This window comes from Peromyscus californicus, unplaced genomic scaffold (assembly GCF_007827085.1).
Source record: "Peromyscus californicus insignis strain IS unplaced genomic scaffold, ASM782708v3 Scaffold_6__1_contigs__length_162567912, whole genome shotgun sequence".
Classification (NCBI taxonomy): domain Eukaryota; kingdom Metazoa; phylum Chordata; class Mammalia; order Rodentia; family Cricetidae; genus Peromyscus; species Peromyscus californicus.
Window position 1 is genome coordinate 152,150,769 of NW_026294584.1, and position 16,742 is coordinate 152,167,510.

The following is a 16,742-nucleotide window of genomic DNA, read 5'->3' on the forward strand; positions in this document are numbered from 1 at the left end:
TGAAAAAGCTTCACACCCCCTCTCATTTCTCCTTCCAGGAAGCACTGTAGGCAGGCCTTCATCTGCACTAAAAAACAGAAATATCAGTAAAGGCAACAGTAAGTTTCTAGAAAGACACAATTAAGCATAAAAATATATTACCAGATGGGACCACTAACAGGTTATCCCACTGAACAACTGATATCAAATCCAACTCACCAAGTAGTCTTCAGGTAGATCACATAGAAGCCTTCTGGTCAGACTCACAAGAGTGAGGCCAGATGGAAGCAGATGCTACTAGATGACATGTCTAATTTATATCATGCAATAATATCTGTCAAGAGCCCTAGGAAACAATACAATCAGAACTCTTTGAAAAATTTTAAGACATTAATTTCAGAAATTATGTATTAGCCCCTACATGTACTGGGAGGAAACATTTGTAGTCTGCTATAAATACAGTAATAAAGATCATATTAAATTAATTTAACATTAAATTAAATTAGTGCTGATATCAGTGATGATTAAAGTAGCACAAATGACCACAACTGTGTCTATGAAATGTCTAGGATTAATTCTGTACATCTTGGCTTTTTCTAATTTTTTTTTTTTGGCCCTCCACTGGTACAGCTGTTAACTTTCTGACCACCCCAAAAGAGGTTGATTTTCCTACTGACCAAAGTACCACTTCTTTCTTTTAAAACAGATTTCCTCATTGGTGGCACTTACCATTTACCGATTCGGATCATAAGAGAATCAGAGATCTAAGACATTACCTGGAACAGATGCTGAGTGGGTCTTATGAAGTCGCCAATGTATGTGACAGTTTATTTTTTTCCACTTTTATACAAATGTCAACTATTGACTTATCTTTACCAAAAGTAGTTTTAAATGTGTCAGCATTCTCTAGTTTCTTCACTCAATAAGCATGTACGTCTATCATGTCTGAAGTCCATGAAATGAAGTCCAGAACTCAACTTCACCTTGCCTAGATGATGCAATCTGAGTTAAATGGACCACAAAATGTATAGATGCTCTGGAATCTCAGAAGCATGGATTTCTTCCAGATTTGATATAAAAAGTACGGATTAGGAGACAGACAGTATCTTTCAAGCATTTAACTTGGGGTTGGATTTAACAGTTTTTCTAGGGTAATGTCCTAAGAAGGAACAAGCAACAGAGGGATCATGGGTAAGGAAAACCATGTTACTCTACTAGGTTTCCATTGGGACTGTGACCGAGTACAACAGGCAAGTGGCTTGAAGCAACACAAATCTATTTTCTTTCAGTTCTGGAACTCAGAAATCTGAATATGGGACTTTAGGGACTGAAGTCAAGGTATTGGTAGACCTGCTCCTTCTGAAATAGTCCATCTTCTAGAGCAGAGATTCTCAACCTGTGGGTCATGACCCCATTGGAGGTTGCATATCAGACCCTACATATCAGATATTTACATGATTGGTAACAGTTGCAAAATTACAGTTATAAAGTAGCAACAAAATAATTTAATGGTTGGGGGGTCACCACAACCTGAGGAACTGTATTAAAGAGTTACAATATTAAGAAGGTTAAGAACCACTGCCCTAAATTGTCTCTTCCAGCAATACAGTGGCACATTCAGAACTCAGTTCCCACCATCACACTTTTTTATCTGGCTCTAACTGTCTTTTTGCCTCCACTAGAAGGATGCTTGTCATTAGACTAGGTTTGCCTACAGAGGACTGCAGGTTGGACTACAGAGGACAAACTTACCATCTCAAGGCCTTCAGTTTAATCTTATCTGCAGAAGCTCTTTTGCTGTGTAAACTAACATTATATAAATTAGATCATGAATATCAACTGGGCAGGGGTGGTAATTATCCTACTGATACTAGGGATGTATGAAAGAGTGTAAAGATTAAACAAATTCCTTTGGATCTTAATATGGAGAAGAGAGAAAGAGAGAGGGGAAATGTTCCCTGTGTGTTGATATTTTTAAGTACAAATACTACCAAAGTCCAACTTAGTAAACCATGAGTTTCATTGGGGTCACTTACAGAAATATGGGTGAGGGTCACTTACAGAAGCAGAAATGACTCAAAGACAGCCGCATCACCAAAGCCCACCCAAGCATGGGTGACAGCTCCCAAAGCTGGGAACTTGGAGCACACTGCATAGTCTGCAGATGCCTCAGCAGGTTGGAGAATGTCCTTTCCAAATGCCTCATTGGCCTAAATCTTTTCCAAGCAGCTCAGCTGGTTTCTGCTTCTTCCCATCAGCTGGTCTAGTCTCAGAGTCTTTCTTGCAGCTTGGCTTGTCTGAGAGTCTTCTTTGCAGCTAAGCTTCCTTCAGCCTAAGAGGACTCTCAGCTTTTATTGCTTACTGTGGTATGGAGGGCCCTAGTGAATCTAGTCAGTTTCAGGGACTTCCTAAAGCTATTTAGAGTTGTTTACCTTCCTGCTTAAGGAGATTCCTGAGGGATGGATTGTTTTAATCTTGGGGGTGAGAGGGGTTGCTGTTACTCAACAGCATCTTCTATCTGTAACAAGACCTTACTCAATGTAGCGAGTCTTTCTATGTCCTGCCAACAAACTCCAAAATAACAATATGGAGGCTTATCATTAATTATGAAAACTTAGCCAATAGCTTAGGCTTGTTTCTAACTAGCTCTTAGAACTTAACCCATTTCTATTAGTTTATATGCTGCCACATGGCTCATGGCTTGTTACCTCATCTACATGTCAGGCCTCATTGCATCTGCCTGGCGACTTTGTCTTCTTCTTCCCAGAGTTCTCTCGGCCCTGAGAATCCTGACTAGCTATTGGCTCTTTAGCTTCTTATTAAACCAATCACAGTGACATATCTTCACATAGTGTAAAGGAATATTCCACAGCATTTCCCCCTTTTTGTCTAAATAAAAAGGAAATGTTTTAATTCTAACATAATGAAACTATAAACAATGAGAACAATCATCAAGTAGGAATTACATTTGCAATATCCAGTCCATTTGTATTTGGTGTATTTGGAGAAAATAGTCCATTATTTATTTTATCTTGATGAGCCCAAAGCTCTACACCTAATTTACCTTCTATCATAACTAAGGAAAACTGCAACTATAACTGCCTAGTCTTCAATTCCACCAAAGACTCTAGAAGAACATAATACTACTTGAGTAAACAGGAAGTGCAGTACAAGCAACTTCCAAAACTATGAGAAATGACAGAAATAGCTGGGTGCCTGGACAGTCACCCAAGATTCCTCTGTAATGTTGGGGCATCCATCTTTGACAGACTTTTCTATGAAGCAGGAAATTTTTTGAAGAACTGTCCTACCTTGTCTTGCCAAAGTTTGGCAGTCACTCTTTTATGTTCTCCTTGTCCAGTTTGGACAGCATACTGTCAGCAGACAAGGCAAGAGCAGTTTCTAGCCCCAATGGCTAACTTTTCCACAAAGAAAGTAAATTCCATATGGAGGTTTTTAGATGCCTGTCATCCTTTTATGAAGTAATAGATGCTTCCAGGAGCCGACATGTCTCATTGTCATGAGAAACCTTATGTTATTATAACATTTTAAATGCCATATTCTGTAGGTCTTTGAAGAGTTTGAAGATCATCTACCTACTTAAATTATGTCTTTATATGACCCTGAAAACATATCTAACATGACTGTAAGTTTGATTGTTATAAATGATTGTATTTTCTTAAATAGCTTTCAAGGACTAAAACTTTCATTTTTAAATGAGATGCATAGGTATAATACCTTAAACAAGAAATAGAAACATGTCATACAGTGTAACAACAATAACCTTAAATTTGTATCAATATACAAAATTCCATACCAATGTAAAATATTTGAGACAAATAACTGTTCAAAAGTAGACTCAACAATCTACCCTTTTATCCTATCATTTCTATATTATATCCCCCTTTTTCCTTTTAGAAAGAGATCCTTGAATCTAATTTCTTTTGTTCCCTTTTTTTTCTGACCATGACCAGTAACAACTTGAAACCAACCCCATTAAATGATGACAAACATTCATAACCCACCAAACAACTAAAAGCCATCCACCCCACCTCTTGGGAATGTGGGCATCATATTCTCTAGACTACTTCCTGTTGTCTGGAGATACTGCCATCTTTAGGGGATCCTGGGAAAATTGGGATAATGGTCAAATCCTGGGAGAGTTAGATGTTGTCTAGTCTTGGTTCCACAGTACCTTAAAACTCTTGTGTAATAAACATACAGCCAAGAGACTCATTTTAGTTGGAGTTTCTTTTTCTTTCTTTCTTTCTTTTTTTTTTGGTTTTTTGAGACAGGGTTTCCTGGTGTAGCTTGGAGAGATGACTCAGCCGTTAAAAGGCTAGGCTCACAACCAAAAATATTAGTTGGAGTTTCTATGATCCAACATTTTCTATCATTTTACTTGCATCATTTTGTATTTTCTATTTTAATCATAACTCTTACAATTAACATACAAATGAATTTTGTATTATATATAAGATATAATCTTTGCCTTTTAGTTATAATACTTATTTACATTTGCTGTTGTTGGGGGGGGTCGCGAGTGTGTGCTCCTGTGTGTGTGTGTGTGTGTGTGTGTGTGTGTGTGTGTACATCTAGGTCTATTATCTTACAAGTGCTTTCTTTAAGATGCACTTGATGTACTTTTTCTTTCTTCCATTATTAAAATTCATTGTTGATAATTAAGTTCTGTCTTAAATAGTTTCAGAGTGATATACTGATTAACTAGGGCAATTTCCACACAGATTGGAGCATGTGTTTCTAGTATTTTAATTTCCCAGTGATGTAAGACCCTAAAACAGTCTGTTTAACCCATCTGTACCTCATACACCCTGATAATAATACATATTAACTTCTTTGTTCTTTGTCTGTTTTTAACATCTTTGCTTTTCCAAACTTCTTTATACTCTCTTCAGATACATTGTTGCTTCTCGTTCTCATAAGCAAGCCTCAGGGCTTCCCATGTTTGTACTGAGGGTGAATCAACACTGTTGGTCCTCCAATCCTTTGAAGCCCAGTTTAAAAATCACGTGCCTAGCTCTTTCATTTGCTCTCTGCAGAGTATGGACGAAATGACCTAACCCACTGTCACTGTGAGAATCTGGCACTGCAATCACCTCCCAGGGTCACAAATTCCAAACGTCTGCCATGTCTGCCCCGTCCTCACTTCAGCTCACCTCTCAGAAAGCCTAAGCTGCAGTTTCCTGTCTGTGGTCATTATCACCCCTAAAAGCTTGTAAATGTTTCTTTATTTGCTAGGATAGCATTCTCAATCTTTCTGGAAGCAGTTTGGAAAATTCTATAGAGATTATGGGCTAAAATTCTGTCCTTGTATATGAGTCAGATCTGGGCTTGCAAACCACACAAGCATACATACACACAAACATACAAATCCACATACAAACACCCATCTGAGTGTTCATAAATACACACACATACACACAGATACCCATCTAAACATACATAAACACACATACATATGTACACATACACACAAACACACAAATACAAGCATACACGCAAATACACACACCATACACCACACACATAAGCACACTGTGCATGTGTGAAGCTGATATGTTTCCTGATATTGAGTAATCTCTCATTCTTTCCTGTTGGGTGAGTTGTCCATATGACATGGGCCATCCCTGTGAGACAGCTCCTGGTTTCCTAAGCAGGCAGCAGGCAGACAGAACTCTTCAGTTCTTAGACATAATTATGTAGTAATTTATCTAGGACAGCATCCTTAGGGTGAATAATACAAGCTCTCTTGGGTGCTTTGCTTTTTGAAGCAAGAATGGAGAACATTTATAGAATATTTTAATCTAAATCACATACCTAGAAGAGTTTGAGTATCACCAGTGTGAGCCCATCTGAAATAATAATCAGACTAATCAGTAGTCACAAGGCTTTTCTCTAGACAGGACCTCATTATGTAGCCGAGGTTGGCTGTAAGTCTCAGTCCTCCTGCCTCTGCCTCTGCCTCCAAGTGCTGGGGTTGCAGGCCTGCACCACCATGCTTGCCTAACAAGGTACCATTTTCTATGAGAAAAACTTCATCTCTGACATTTAATATTCTAATGAATAAAGATAGCCTCTACTGATTGATTTGTGAGTAAATAACAGAAGCAAGCACAGGCGTACTGATTAGAGGAAGAACATCTTCCTCCTCCCTGTCCCTAGCCATTGTCACAGACAGTAGCCTTCCTCCTCTCTTTCTCATATGGACATTACTGGTCATATGGCCTCTATGTAGCAGGTCCTCCTGTGTCCTAGTTTTTGACTGATTCTCAGGTGGGGTCAGATTATTGTGTTGCCCCATTATGTTAAAGCTGGAAGACACTGTTCTGTATCAAAGGCTAAGTACCTGGACACTAAAGAGTTAAACTTAAGTCCAAGTGAGTTAGACGGCATGGCATACAAGTTGCGAATGAAGGTCAGATGGTAGTTAATAAACAGAGATCATAACATGTCACTCCAGACAAAGAGAATGGCAAGAAGCAAGCATAATGGCCATGCTCTTTCCTTCTATTAGGAAAGGTAAGGACTAATGGCTATACCCTATTTAGCTTTACCTCACATATACATGGTTTCTAACTCATCAATGCTTGCTAAATATTTTGAATGAATAAACAAATGACAATACCATCATTATCATATAGTGGCCTATAGGATGGCTGTTGTCCTTCAAAACCTAAGGGATTGACAGATTACATCTGAGATTATTTGACATTGATCTTTAACTCCTTCTTTTAATTATTGACAAGTTGTTTCCCAATCAACTCATGCTTCCAAAATAGGTAATTTATTTACATTCATTTTATATGCAAGCTTTCATATGAATAAAGGATGTCATTCTAAAACTTGCAGAAAAAAAACCCAAATGTTTAGAAAACTTTAGAAGTACTATAAAACAAATATTTAAAATATGAATATCCCCCTAGGGCTGGGGATATAGTTCAGTTGGTAGAGTGCCTGGCTAGCACACAGAAAGCCCTGGGTTCAATTCCCAGCATCACATAAGCCAGTTAGGGCGATGATACCTATAACCCTAGCATTCAGGAGATAAAGGCAGGAGGATCATAAGATTAAAGTAATTATTGGCTATATGGCTGGTTTGAGCCTTGCCTGGGCCACATGAGGCCCTGTGTAAAAAATAATTTCCCCTCACTCTAGTGTGTGATATAAAATGAGCTTCACAACAGAGACCTCCACCTTAGTACAGATAATCATAGGACTCTCTCAGCTGCCAAATGAAAGGCTGGCTCCACTGGTGGACCAGCATCAAGCCAGGGCCACCCCTGGCCATGATCAGTATGGATGAGTGTTAAGTGTATTAAGTCATGACTGTACATCTAGAAAGACCACTCTGGCTCTGTAGATCACATTGGCAATCTATCTGTTTTGAGCAAAGAGAAAAAATGAACAGTGTTTATTCCCCATGAGAACTAACTGCTGGAGAAACAGAAGGAGAATAATAACATCAGCAGGCAGAGGAAGCAAAGATAGAAAATTATCGAAAACAATATAAGACGATATGAAAACTAGACTATAGGAAAGCAAGCATTTTCACCATAAAGAGAATATTCAGGGTTTGGAGGGATTGCTCAACAGTTATGAGTGTTCAGTGCTCTCACAGAGGACTGGAGTTCAGTTCCCAACACCTACATCAGAAGCTCACAAACTTCTGTAAGTCCAGCTTCAAGGGTCTCAAAGCCTTCTTCTGGATTCCATAAGTACCTACACTCACATACACATACATATACATATAAATTTAAATATTTTTTAAAGAGAATATTCACATATTCAAATTTTTGTCCTTATTCTTTTCTAACTGTATTTTAATTTCTATTCCAATCAATGCAGGAATTGAATGACAGACCCTTCTGCCCTCTAAGAACAAGGTTGTATATTTCAATACATTGGGATCCAAGTGATTTTTGCATATCAAAGGATGGAGTAGAATGTTGACATACTTATGTCCCTTACTGATTGATATTCTCAGAAGTTCATGTCCATGTACTTATGCTTCAAGCCAGGGTGACAAGTATGGCAGATGTCTGGGAAGGAGAGTGCTGAGGGAATGCTGGAAGGATTCTCACTTTTATGTGTGGCTACACTACTCACACTAAAGCTTCTTGGATACAAAATCTTGCATGATGAATTCAGAATATTCAGTAGCTACTGAAATTATCAGGATTTGGTCTTGGTAGACAAAGGCAAATGTAAAGTAAAGACACTACTGATTTCTGCCTATGGTGTTTTGAGGGTAAGTATTGAGATCTGTCTATATTCATTAACAAGCTGTTAATAGGAAACCCAGTACATGTACAGTAAAAAAACGCCTACAATGGGTTAATGCACAGAAGCATGAGCAAAGGGCTATCATAGAGTAGAAAGCAAGGGAGCTGGGCATGTATGGGATGTTGAGACTGCAAAGTGCAGTTCAGCACAACAAGGTTTAATGAACATCATCATGCATCACTCTCATGGATGCATGGGGACATATAAACACAGCCACCAAGCATAGACCTGCAGTTTCCATTACAGTCATATTTACAGATGTGGCTACATTAAACCACTCTGCAGAGACCCTGAGGACACACACTTTCATTTGCTATCAATCTTTATTGGTTAGCATTGAGGCACAGGAAAGCTGAGTAAATGTTAGGTTCCACATTATGTTTTAAAACAGTTTGAATTAAAGCCTGACATTATAGTAGGTTAAAAATAAAGGAGAAGGAAAAGGAGGAGGGACTGGCATTCTCAAGCATGAGATTTGAAACCAAATATTCTAATGTCACACCAACTGGAACATGTGTGCCACAGTCTAGCAATGAAGTTCTAAGGAGGAGAATTCTATCTTGTCCACAATAGGCTCTCACTAAAGGAAGGTCAATTGTAGCTGTTCCTCCAAAGTACTGGGGTCCCAAGTATGACTCCAGCAACCCAGCTGATTTTTAGGAAGTGCTAGGGATGAGCATGACTTTACCCATGCTCCACAGGAGCTCTACAACTGGCAGATAAGTCCAGCCTCAATGAGTGTTTAGAGGATACTATTTTTATAAGATCTGTATACTATGCCTCTTTTATTAATTGTCCTGTATGTACTACAAAAAAATCAATCAAGTATTGTTAGATGAATATGTCCAAAAGCAACAAAAATAATATATGTGCTTTGTAAGCAGAGTGTTATAGTTGCTGCTTTCTAGAACTGCTGACTTAACCAAAAAAATATATGTATGTATGTATGTATGCATGCATGCATGCATGCTTGCAAATATGGATTGAACCCAAGAACTTGTACCTGTTAGGCAAATACTCTGCCACTGAACTACATCCCCAACCCAACAAGTATTTTGTTGTTGTTATTATTGCTGTTGTTGTTACTGTGCACATTATGTACTTCCTGGCCAGAGGTACCAAAAATAGTTTTAAGTGGTCCAAATATCGTTTCAGAATAAGAGAGATTTTAAAAAATATCTTTGGGTGTCTTATCCTCAGAAATACTTACCTTGTTGGTAAAAGTGACATGGAGTATGTGTGTGTGTGTGTGTGTGTGTGTGTGTGTGTGTGTGTTTAACCCAAGTGATTCATATGTTCAGACATGTTTGAGAAGATCTACCACAGAAAGTAAAAAAAAAAAAAAACTGAATCTGACACAGATAGCACTGTAAAAATCTGACTGCCTTTGTCTACACCCTATGGTGTGGGATGCTGATAGTCTTACAAAGACTTTTGTAAGTTCATATTTCTATCAATCCAAAGAAATTTCTTGGAACTTGAGTGTCATTCCAGAGGCTATACTGTGATGGAGCCTCAGTGATGTCATCAAATGCTGGACAGTGAGGGTTGGAGAAATAGCTCAGTCTCTAAAGTTCTTGCTGGCCAACCAAGGAATCTGAGTTCAGATCCCCAGCACCCACATAAAAGTCAGGATTGACAGGTATGAGCAACCTCAGTTATGAGGGTGGAGACAAGTTGAGTCCTGGAGCACACTTAGTGGAATCTGTGAGCTCCATGTTCAGTGAGTGACCTGTCTTAAGAAACAGGGTGGAACTGGATTGAAGAAGATACTTGACATCAATCTTTGGCCTCCAACCCCATCTGCATATGTACAAACACACACACACACACACACACACACACACACACACACACACACACACACACACACACACACACCAGCTTAATAGTATTACTAGCCACTCTGGCCTCAGTGCCCAGGTTCTCTGGACTGCACAGCAGGACCTATTTGTGGGGATCTGCCCCACCGGGGAACTTAGGTCACCTGTGAAGAGGTGGCCTGGAACCAAGGAAAGGTAAGTGTGTGCCGCTTGCCCATTCCCCAGCCTCCCTCTTACCGAGACCATCAGACACAGCAGGGAGTCAAGTCAAGCAAGAACTCCATTTATTGATAGGCAGTAAGCCTCTTTTATACCAGAAAACCTCAAAACCCTAGGAGGGTGAAGGAACCAACCAACCATTTTAAAGATCACCCTATTTACAAGTTGTTTATCCCCTGACATCATCTCTTGTTTTTAGTATCTTATCTTAGCATAAATAACTTGAGCTAACTTCCTTTCTCACTATTTGTCTTTAATCTCCATACAAACAACCCAAGCTAACTTCCTCTTAGCCATCCTTTGTATCTATTCTCTGCACAAACAGCTTAAACTAACTTCCTCTGGTACCATTTGTATCCACTCACTGCGTAAACAGCTTAAAGCTTAAGCTCTATTTATCTGAATTTCTCTGGGCACCCTCTTTGCAGCCCATGTATGCTCCACACCTATTGTTAATGATCACAAAGGGATTTGTCTTAGGAAAGCTTCATGAATCTCTACATGTTTGTAGAAACTCCTTGTATTCTCTTCTTCTCTTTGTTATGACAGAACAATTGACAGAAGTGACTTAAGGAAAGAGGGGATTATTTGGTTCCCAGTTGAGGGTAAGGTCCACCATGGAAAGGGTCCTGAAGCAGCTGGTCACATTACATCCACAGTCAAGAAGAAGGGAGACATGATGCACACACTCAGCTCTCTTTATCCCTTTTGTTCAATCTGGGGCCTCAGCCTATGGGAGAGAGCCATGCATGTTCAGAGTGGGTCTTCCCACCCATGTTAAATCTCTCTGAAAACACCCTCAAAGACAAGTGCAAAGGTGTGTCACCTAGGTGACTCTGAGTCCCACCAAGATGGCAATCAAGATGAACTATCACAATTCTTAAATCTTTTTACGTTTAGGAAATAAAATTTAATTTCAAGATTAAATGAAACACACTTGACCTAAAAGTTACACTACTAATTCCAACACAAATCATGTTACTTTGACATTTTTAAGTTTGTATTCCTGATTGGCTCCTTTTCCTCATATGAATAAAGGAATCTATTTTGGAGCATGAGCATTAAACTTCATAAAGTATGGGATGCACCATTACTATTTTTTATTATTTTAAGTGACATAAACTGCTTAGAGGAATTTTTGTGCTCACAATTCTTTCTCCTCTGTAATAAAACACAGACTTAAAGGCTTGTGCATTGTTTGTTCTGAGTACTGTTGGGCAAGATAGTCTTTATCTTTGATCCTAGAAAAATCCTTCTAAAAACAATTTTTTGCATAGCTGCTTGTCATGTGGCAGCCCAAGAAAATTAAAGATAATCCTATTATGCATGCATACTAAAATATGTATTCAATTTTAGTTATATGCTAAATTTATAACTCGTTCAAACTATAGTATATCATTATGCAAAACAATGTAAGAATTTTTAATTATTTGACAATTGAATACATATATATATATATATATATATATATATATATATATATATAAAATGAGTTTTGATCTTTTTCATGTCCCATTACCCTCTAATCCTCCTCTCTCCTACTAAAACCTTCTTATTACCAGTAAATATTTCTACTTTCATGTCTTTTCTTTTTCTTTCTTTTTTTATCCACTGAGTTTAATTGGTGATCCTTACATGAACATGGGTGATAGGTTATTTATCAGAAAGTGGACAACTAACTCATCTGTGGCTACACTTCTGAAAAATACTGCCAGCCCTGGAACTTTAAATTTGTGTTGAGTACCTACTGTTTATAACACTCTAAAGTCAGAAACTTTAATTTTGTTTCTTGAGGAAAATGGATAGGTTAAAATACTGTGAGATATGCTTGACTCTTGATAAGTTTATAATATAGTGATGATATAGGTGTGAACATAAATAATACAAGACCTAAAATGAAAAGGCCATGAGCAGAAAATGCAGCCTGAATATAAAATTGGACCTTCACTTCCTAAAGTCACATATTATTATGTCCTTGCCTGTGAGCTGTGCTACTTTTATTGGAGGATTAGATAAAGATGCTTTGAGGTCAAGAATTGTTTGTGTTAGAAGAGCACCTCTTCTTGGATAGGGGGAGGTTTGATCTAAAGATACTAAAACAGCCTAGATGATGGGACAGATGCCTAAAGATGTCTCCTCTCTCTCTCTCTGTCTCTCTGTCTCTCTCTGTCTTTCTGTCTCTCTCTCTCTTTCATGCACACATACAACATACACACATACACACACATTCTCTCTCTTTCATGCACACATATACACATTCTCTCTCTCTCTCTCTCTCTCACACACACACACACACACACACACACACACACACACACACACACACACCACTCACTCTCCCTCTGAGAGTGTTTGTTGATAAATGAAGCAGGCATTAAATAGAAAACACTATCACACTAGCCATCTCTCCTAAGGAGATTAAGGGAGCATTTGAACGTTGTTGTAACATTTTTTTCCTGGCTTCCATTGGCTCCATTCACATCCTCGTCCTGAGAGGAACTTCTGTGTTCCTTTCAGTGTTTATAGATAAATTCAAGCATGATGTTGGTAACTAAGAATCCCTTTTGCTTCTTTAAATTTCATTCTGTTTTGATGGAAATGTGTTGTGAATGAAGCAAAAATCTTTACAAAAAGTAATGTGGACAAAATTATAGCAAATGACTGCAAACCTAAACAAATGCATGTCCGCATCAGAGTTCAGCTGAGACAGGCAAACAGACCCTGTGTGCAGCATCTCAAAGCCGCATGCATTGGGACCTTTCCCTCCTCTGAGGACTGCTGTTCATTTCTGGAAGTTCCTGCAAACAGGGAGTGATATCACTTAAAGTTTAGACAATGTTGTTTTTAAAACAGAAACCCAATGTCAAAATAAAGCCAAGAGGATAAATCCCGTCTTAATGGCGAACATATGTTTCCTGCTCCCCACTGCTAAACCCAGATGTTAATTGCATGTTTGTCACCACACTGCTCTTTTCTTGCTCGGCACTAGCTGAGCTTACATAGCAGGCAGGATAAATGTCATGTGTGCACCATCAGGAAAGCCAAGATTAGTCTTCACCGTCTGGTAAAACACTGATGACATTTTGGAGCCCAAATCACAGAAAACTCTTCAGACTCTCCCTTTTCTTCACAGTATCGTTCTTCCATGCGACTCCAATGTGAGTACAGTGGGCTGCGCCGTGTGAGAGACTGGACATGCTGACATGCTGCTTTATGAAGAAGGCAATAAAACACAATTACTGTTCAACTTTGATTTAGACCTCTTATGGGAATTCATTTTTTAAACTTGCGTTTTTACGGCACTCCATGGCATTTGAGAGAAATAGATTTAGCTTATTGTTTTAAGTCACTAAATCTTGCAGCCAATGCTAGATGTTGGCCGGCTAGTTAATAAATGGGAACACTTAATGTGCTTTTGTAAGGAAAGAGAAAAATGAATCTCGGTTTTATATTCCATCCATTCTGGCCTATGCATGTATTTTAACTCTATTCAGTCTTTGATAACATAATATAGGAAAAACACTTAGGTTCCAAATTGATCGGCTCTCTAAAAAAGTCAGTCATTTTAAATTACATAGTGGTTAATGTAATTGGCAAACATATTATGAATGAGAATTCTGAGCTTAACAAAACATACCCTGATGGAGATTTTAATTTAATATTGACCCATTGGATTTCATGTTTGTTTTTTATTGTCCTCATTTTTCATTTAAAAACATATTAAGCATTAAAATTTCATATTAGTTATATTAGAATCTACTCTACAAAAGGGATAATATAAAAAAACACACACATATATATCTTCATAGAACATTTCTCACCTGGTGACATTCAGCTCAACAACTAGTAACTTTAGATAGCCCAAGACAAATCATGGCCATTATTTATATGTTCATCAGATGCAGTGGTTATCATCCTTCCTAATGCTATAGCCCTTAAATGCAATTCCTTATGTTGTGGTGACCTCCAACCATAAAATTATTTCATTGCTACTTCATAACTATAATTTTACTTCTGTTATGAATCATAATATAAATATGTGATATGCAGAATACCTGATATGTGACCCCTGTGAATGGGTCATTTAACCCTCTAAAGGGGTCATTACCCATAGGTTGAGAAATGCTGGTCAGATACATAATGTGCTACATGGAAAGAACGTCCTACATATTTGATAACTATTTCTGCTCAAGAGTTGACAAATCAAGATGACAGCCAAACACTAAGATATCTTTCTTGTCACACAAGTTCAGATTGGCTGAGTATGTTGGGAAGGTGAGAACATCAGAAGTGCCATTGGGAGTGAGTGGGAAACAAAAGTCTGAAACTAAACACACTACATTTGACTTTCTGTGAGACTCCCAAAGATATTAACAAGGGGTTTAGATACATTCAAGAAGCATGTTTGGCTGAAAATACACATATTGGAATTGTCTCCAAATAACTGTTTATCAAAATTGTACGCTGGAAGAGATTAAGTAATCCTGAGTACACTGAGAAATGAATTTAAAAGAGGCATAGTGAGAAATCCAGACGAGGCAGCCCATCAATTTCGAAATTTGAGGAAATAAGGTCAACTCAGCAAAGAGAGCTGAGGAAGATCAATCAATTGGACACCAGAGAATAGAGTGCTTGGAATCCAACAAGAGGGAATGATTCAAAATAGAGTGGTTTTCTCGTCAAATTAGATGGTTAAAAAATTAGGAAATACCATGGGTTTGGTGGCTCACATCAATGATGCCAACAGTCAGAAAGGTGAGGCAGGAGAAGCACAATCATTAAAGTATGTTGGGACTTTTCCAAACAAAAGCCCAACTGGAAGAGGTTAAAGTGAAAATGAAAAGAGAGAGATTTGAGATATAAAGTAGAAAACAACTTTTCAGCAGACTTTCTCTAAACGTAGAGAAAATAGAATACAGGGAAATATAAATCGAGAATTTTCTTTATTGAAATAAATTGTAATATATGTGAATGCTGCTTTAATAAAATATATGTTTAAGATGAGAAAGAAAGAGGAAAAATGATATAAGAGAGGAAAAGAAATGACTACTCAATCAGAAAGCAGAGCAATGCACTTGAGTAGAACAGCATGGAACACAGTCCATCTGTATAACAGAAGAAAGGGCAGAGATGAATACCCTGACAGGTTGTGTTGGGAGGTGGGTTCTGTTCCATCAAGCAGGCAATCCAAGAAGAGACTGAGAAGGAGGGAATACTGAATTTGATGAGTAAAGACAATAATAAATAAAACAATCCTACTGTCAAAGAGTAACTGGATTAATGATGTTCATAGAATTTTCCATAATATATTAAAGATTCACTCAAGAGTAGTAACTCCATTGAGCATGGTCATGTGTATATGTTTCCAGCAACATTAGGCTGTTACATTTGCAAAGTTTTCAAAAAACATTACTACAGCTGTGTGTTTTGTCAAATGAATAATAAAATCAAGAGCAAGTCACAAGAGTCATAAAGAACATACAAGAGAATTAGGGTAGAAATAGACCATGAAATCCAAATTGGCCAAAGCCAGACATGAAGACATAGAATAGATTTTAGTCATTGAAATAGTCCTGCAGTCAAGATATTTCTGATGTCTTAATATTTTGTAGGAGAATTGAAAATGAGGAAGGTGGGGCTGTACTAGGAGCCTAGAAATTATGATGATGGAAGAGTTTTGATCACTGGACAAGACAGACCAAAAGAACAAAAATTACTGACTGAGTGGAACACAGAACAAGATCATTGAAGGTGAAGAAAGCAATAACAAACAATCTAGGATGTAGAAGGACAATTCATATGAATATTTTAAAATGTGTGTTGCAACAATAGTACTATGAAGAAAATAATAATGTGTAAGGATAAAATTCTTCAAGAAATGAAGTCCAGTGTACCACAGATCTGTAGGGAAGTAAGGCACACAGGGCAGTGATGTACAAGCATTGTATCCATGGTAAGGCACCTCAAAAGAGAAAGGAGAATAGAAGTTGTAAGAACAAGTAGACATGAAGACATGTAGGCAAATTTTTCTGTCCCACCAGCCAGCTCCCAAATCACAACATGAAGACTTATTATTAGTTATGAAATGTCAGCCAATAGCTTAGGTTCATTTCTAACTAGCTCTTATACCTTAAATTAACCCATATCTATTCATCTATGTGTTGCCACATGACTCGTGGCATTAACCTGTCCTCCTCATGTCATGCTCCTCCATCTAGCTGGCAACTCCCTTCTTCCCAGTGTTCTCTCTGCCCAAAAAATCCTGCCTAGCTATTTACCCTTTAGATTTCTATTAAACCAATCATAGTGACATATCTTCACACAGTGCAAAGGAATATTCCACAACAAATACACCTACCTCTCATGCAGGACCAAGGCTCTAACAGGGATGGGAGGGAGAACAACCACCGTTTTTGA

The 16,742-nt window shown here is 38.0% G+C and overlaps 1 protein-coding gene across 3 annotated transcripts in view; it reads left to right on the forward strand.

The window, feature by feature from the left end:
• The window catches only part of Pik3c2g (phosphatidylinositol-4-phosphate 3-kinase catalytic subunit type 2 gamma), a 326,663-nt gene that overhangs the window by 253,870 nt on the left and 56,051 nt on the right, over window positions 1-16,742 (forward strand). For all 3 annotated transcript variants that reach the window (XM_052721754.1, XM_052721755.1, XM_052721756.1), the window contains one exon: window positions 686-794. In XM_052721754.1, the coding sequence (XP_052577714.1) occupies window positions 686-794 (109 nt within the window). The remainder of the gene's footprint in view (window positions 1-685; window positions 795-16,742) is intronic.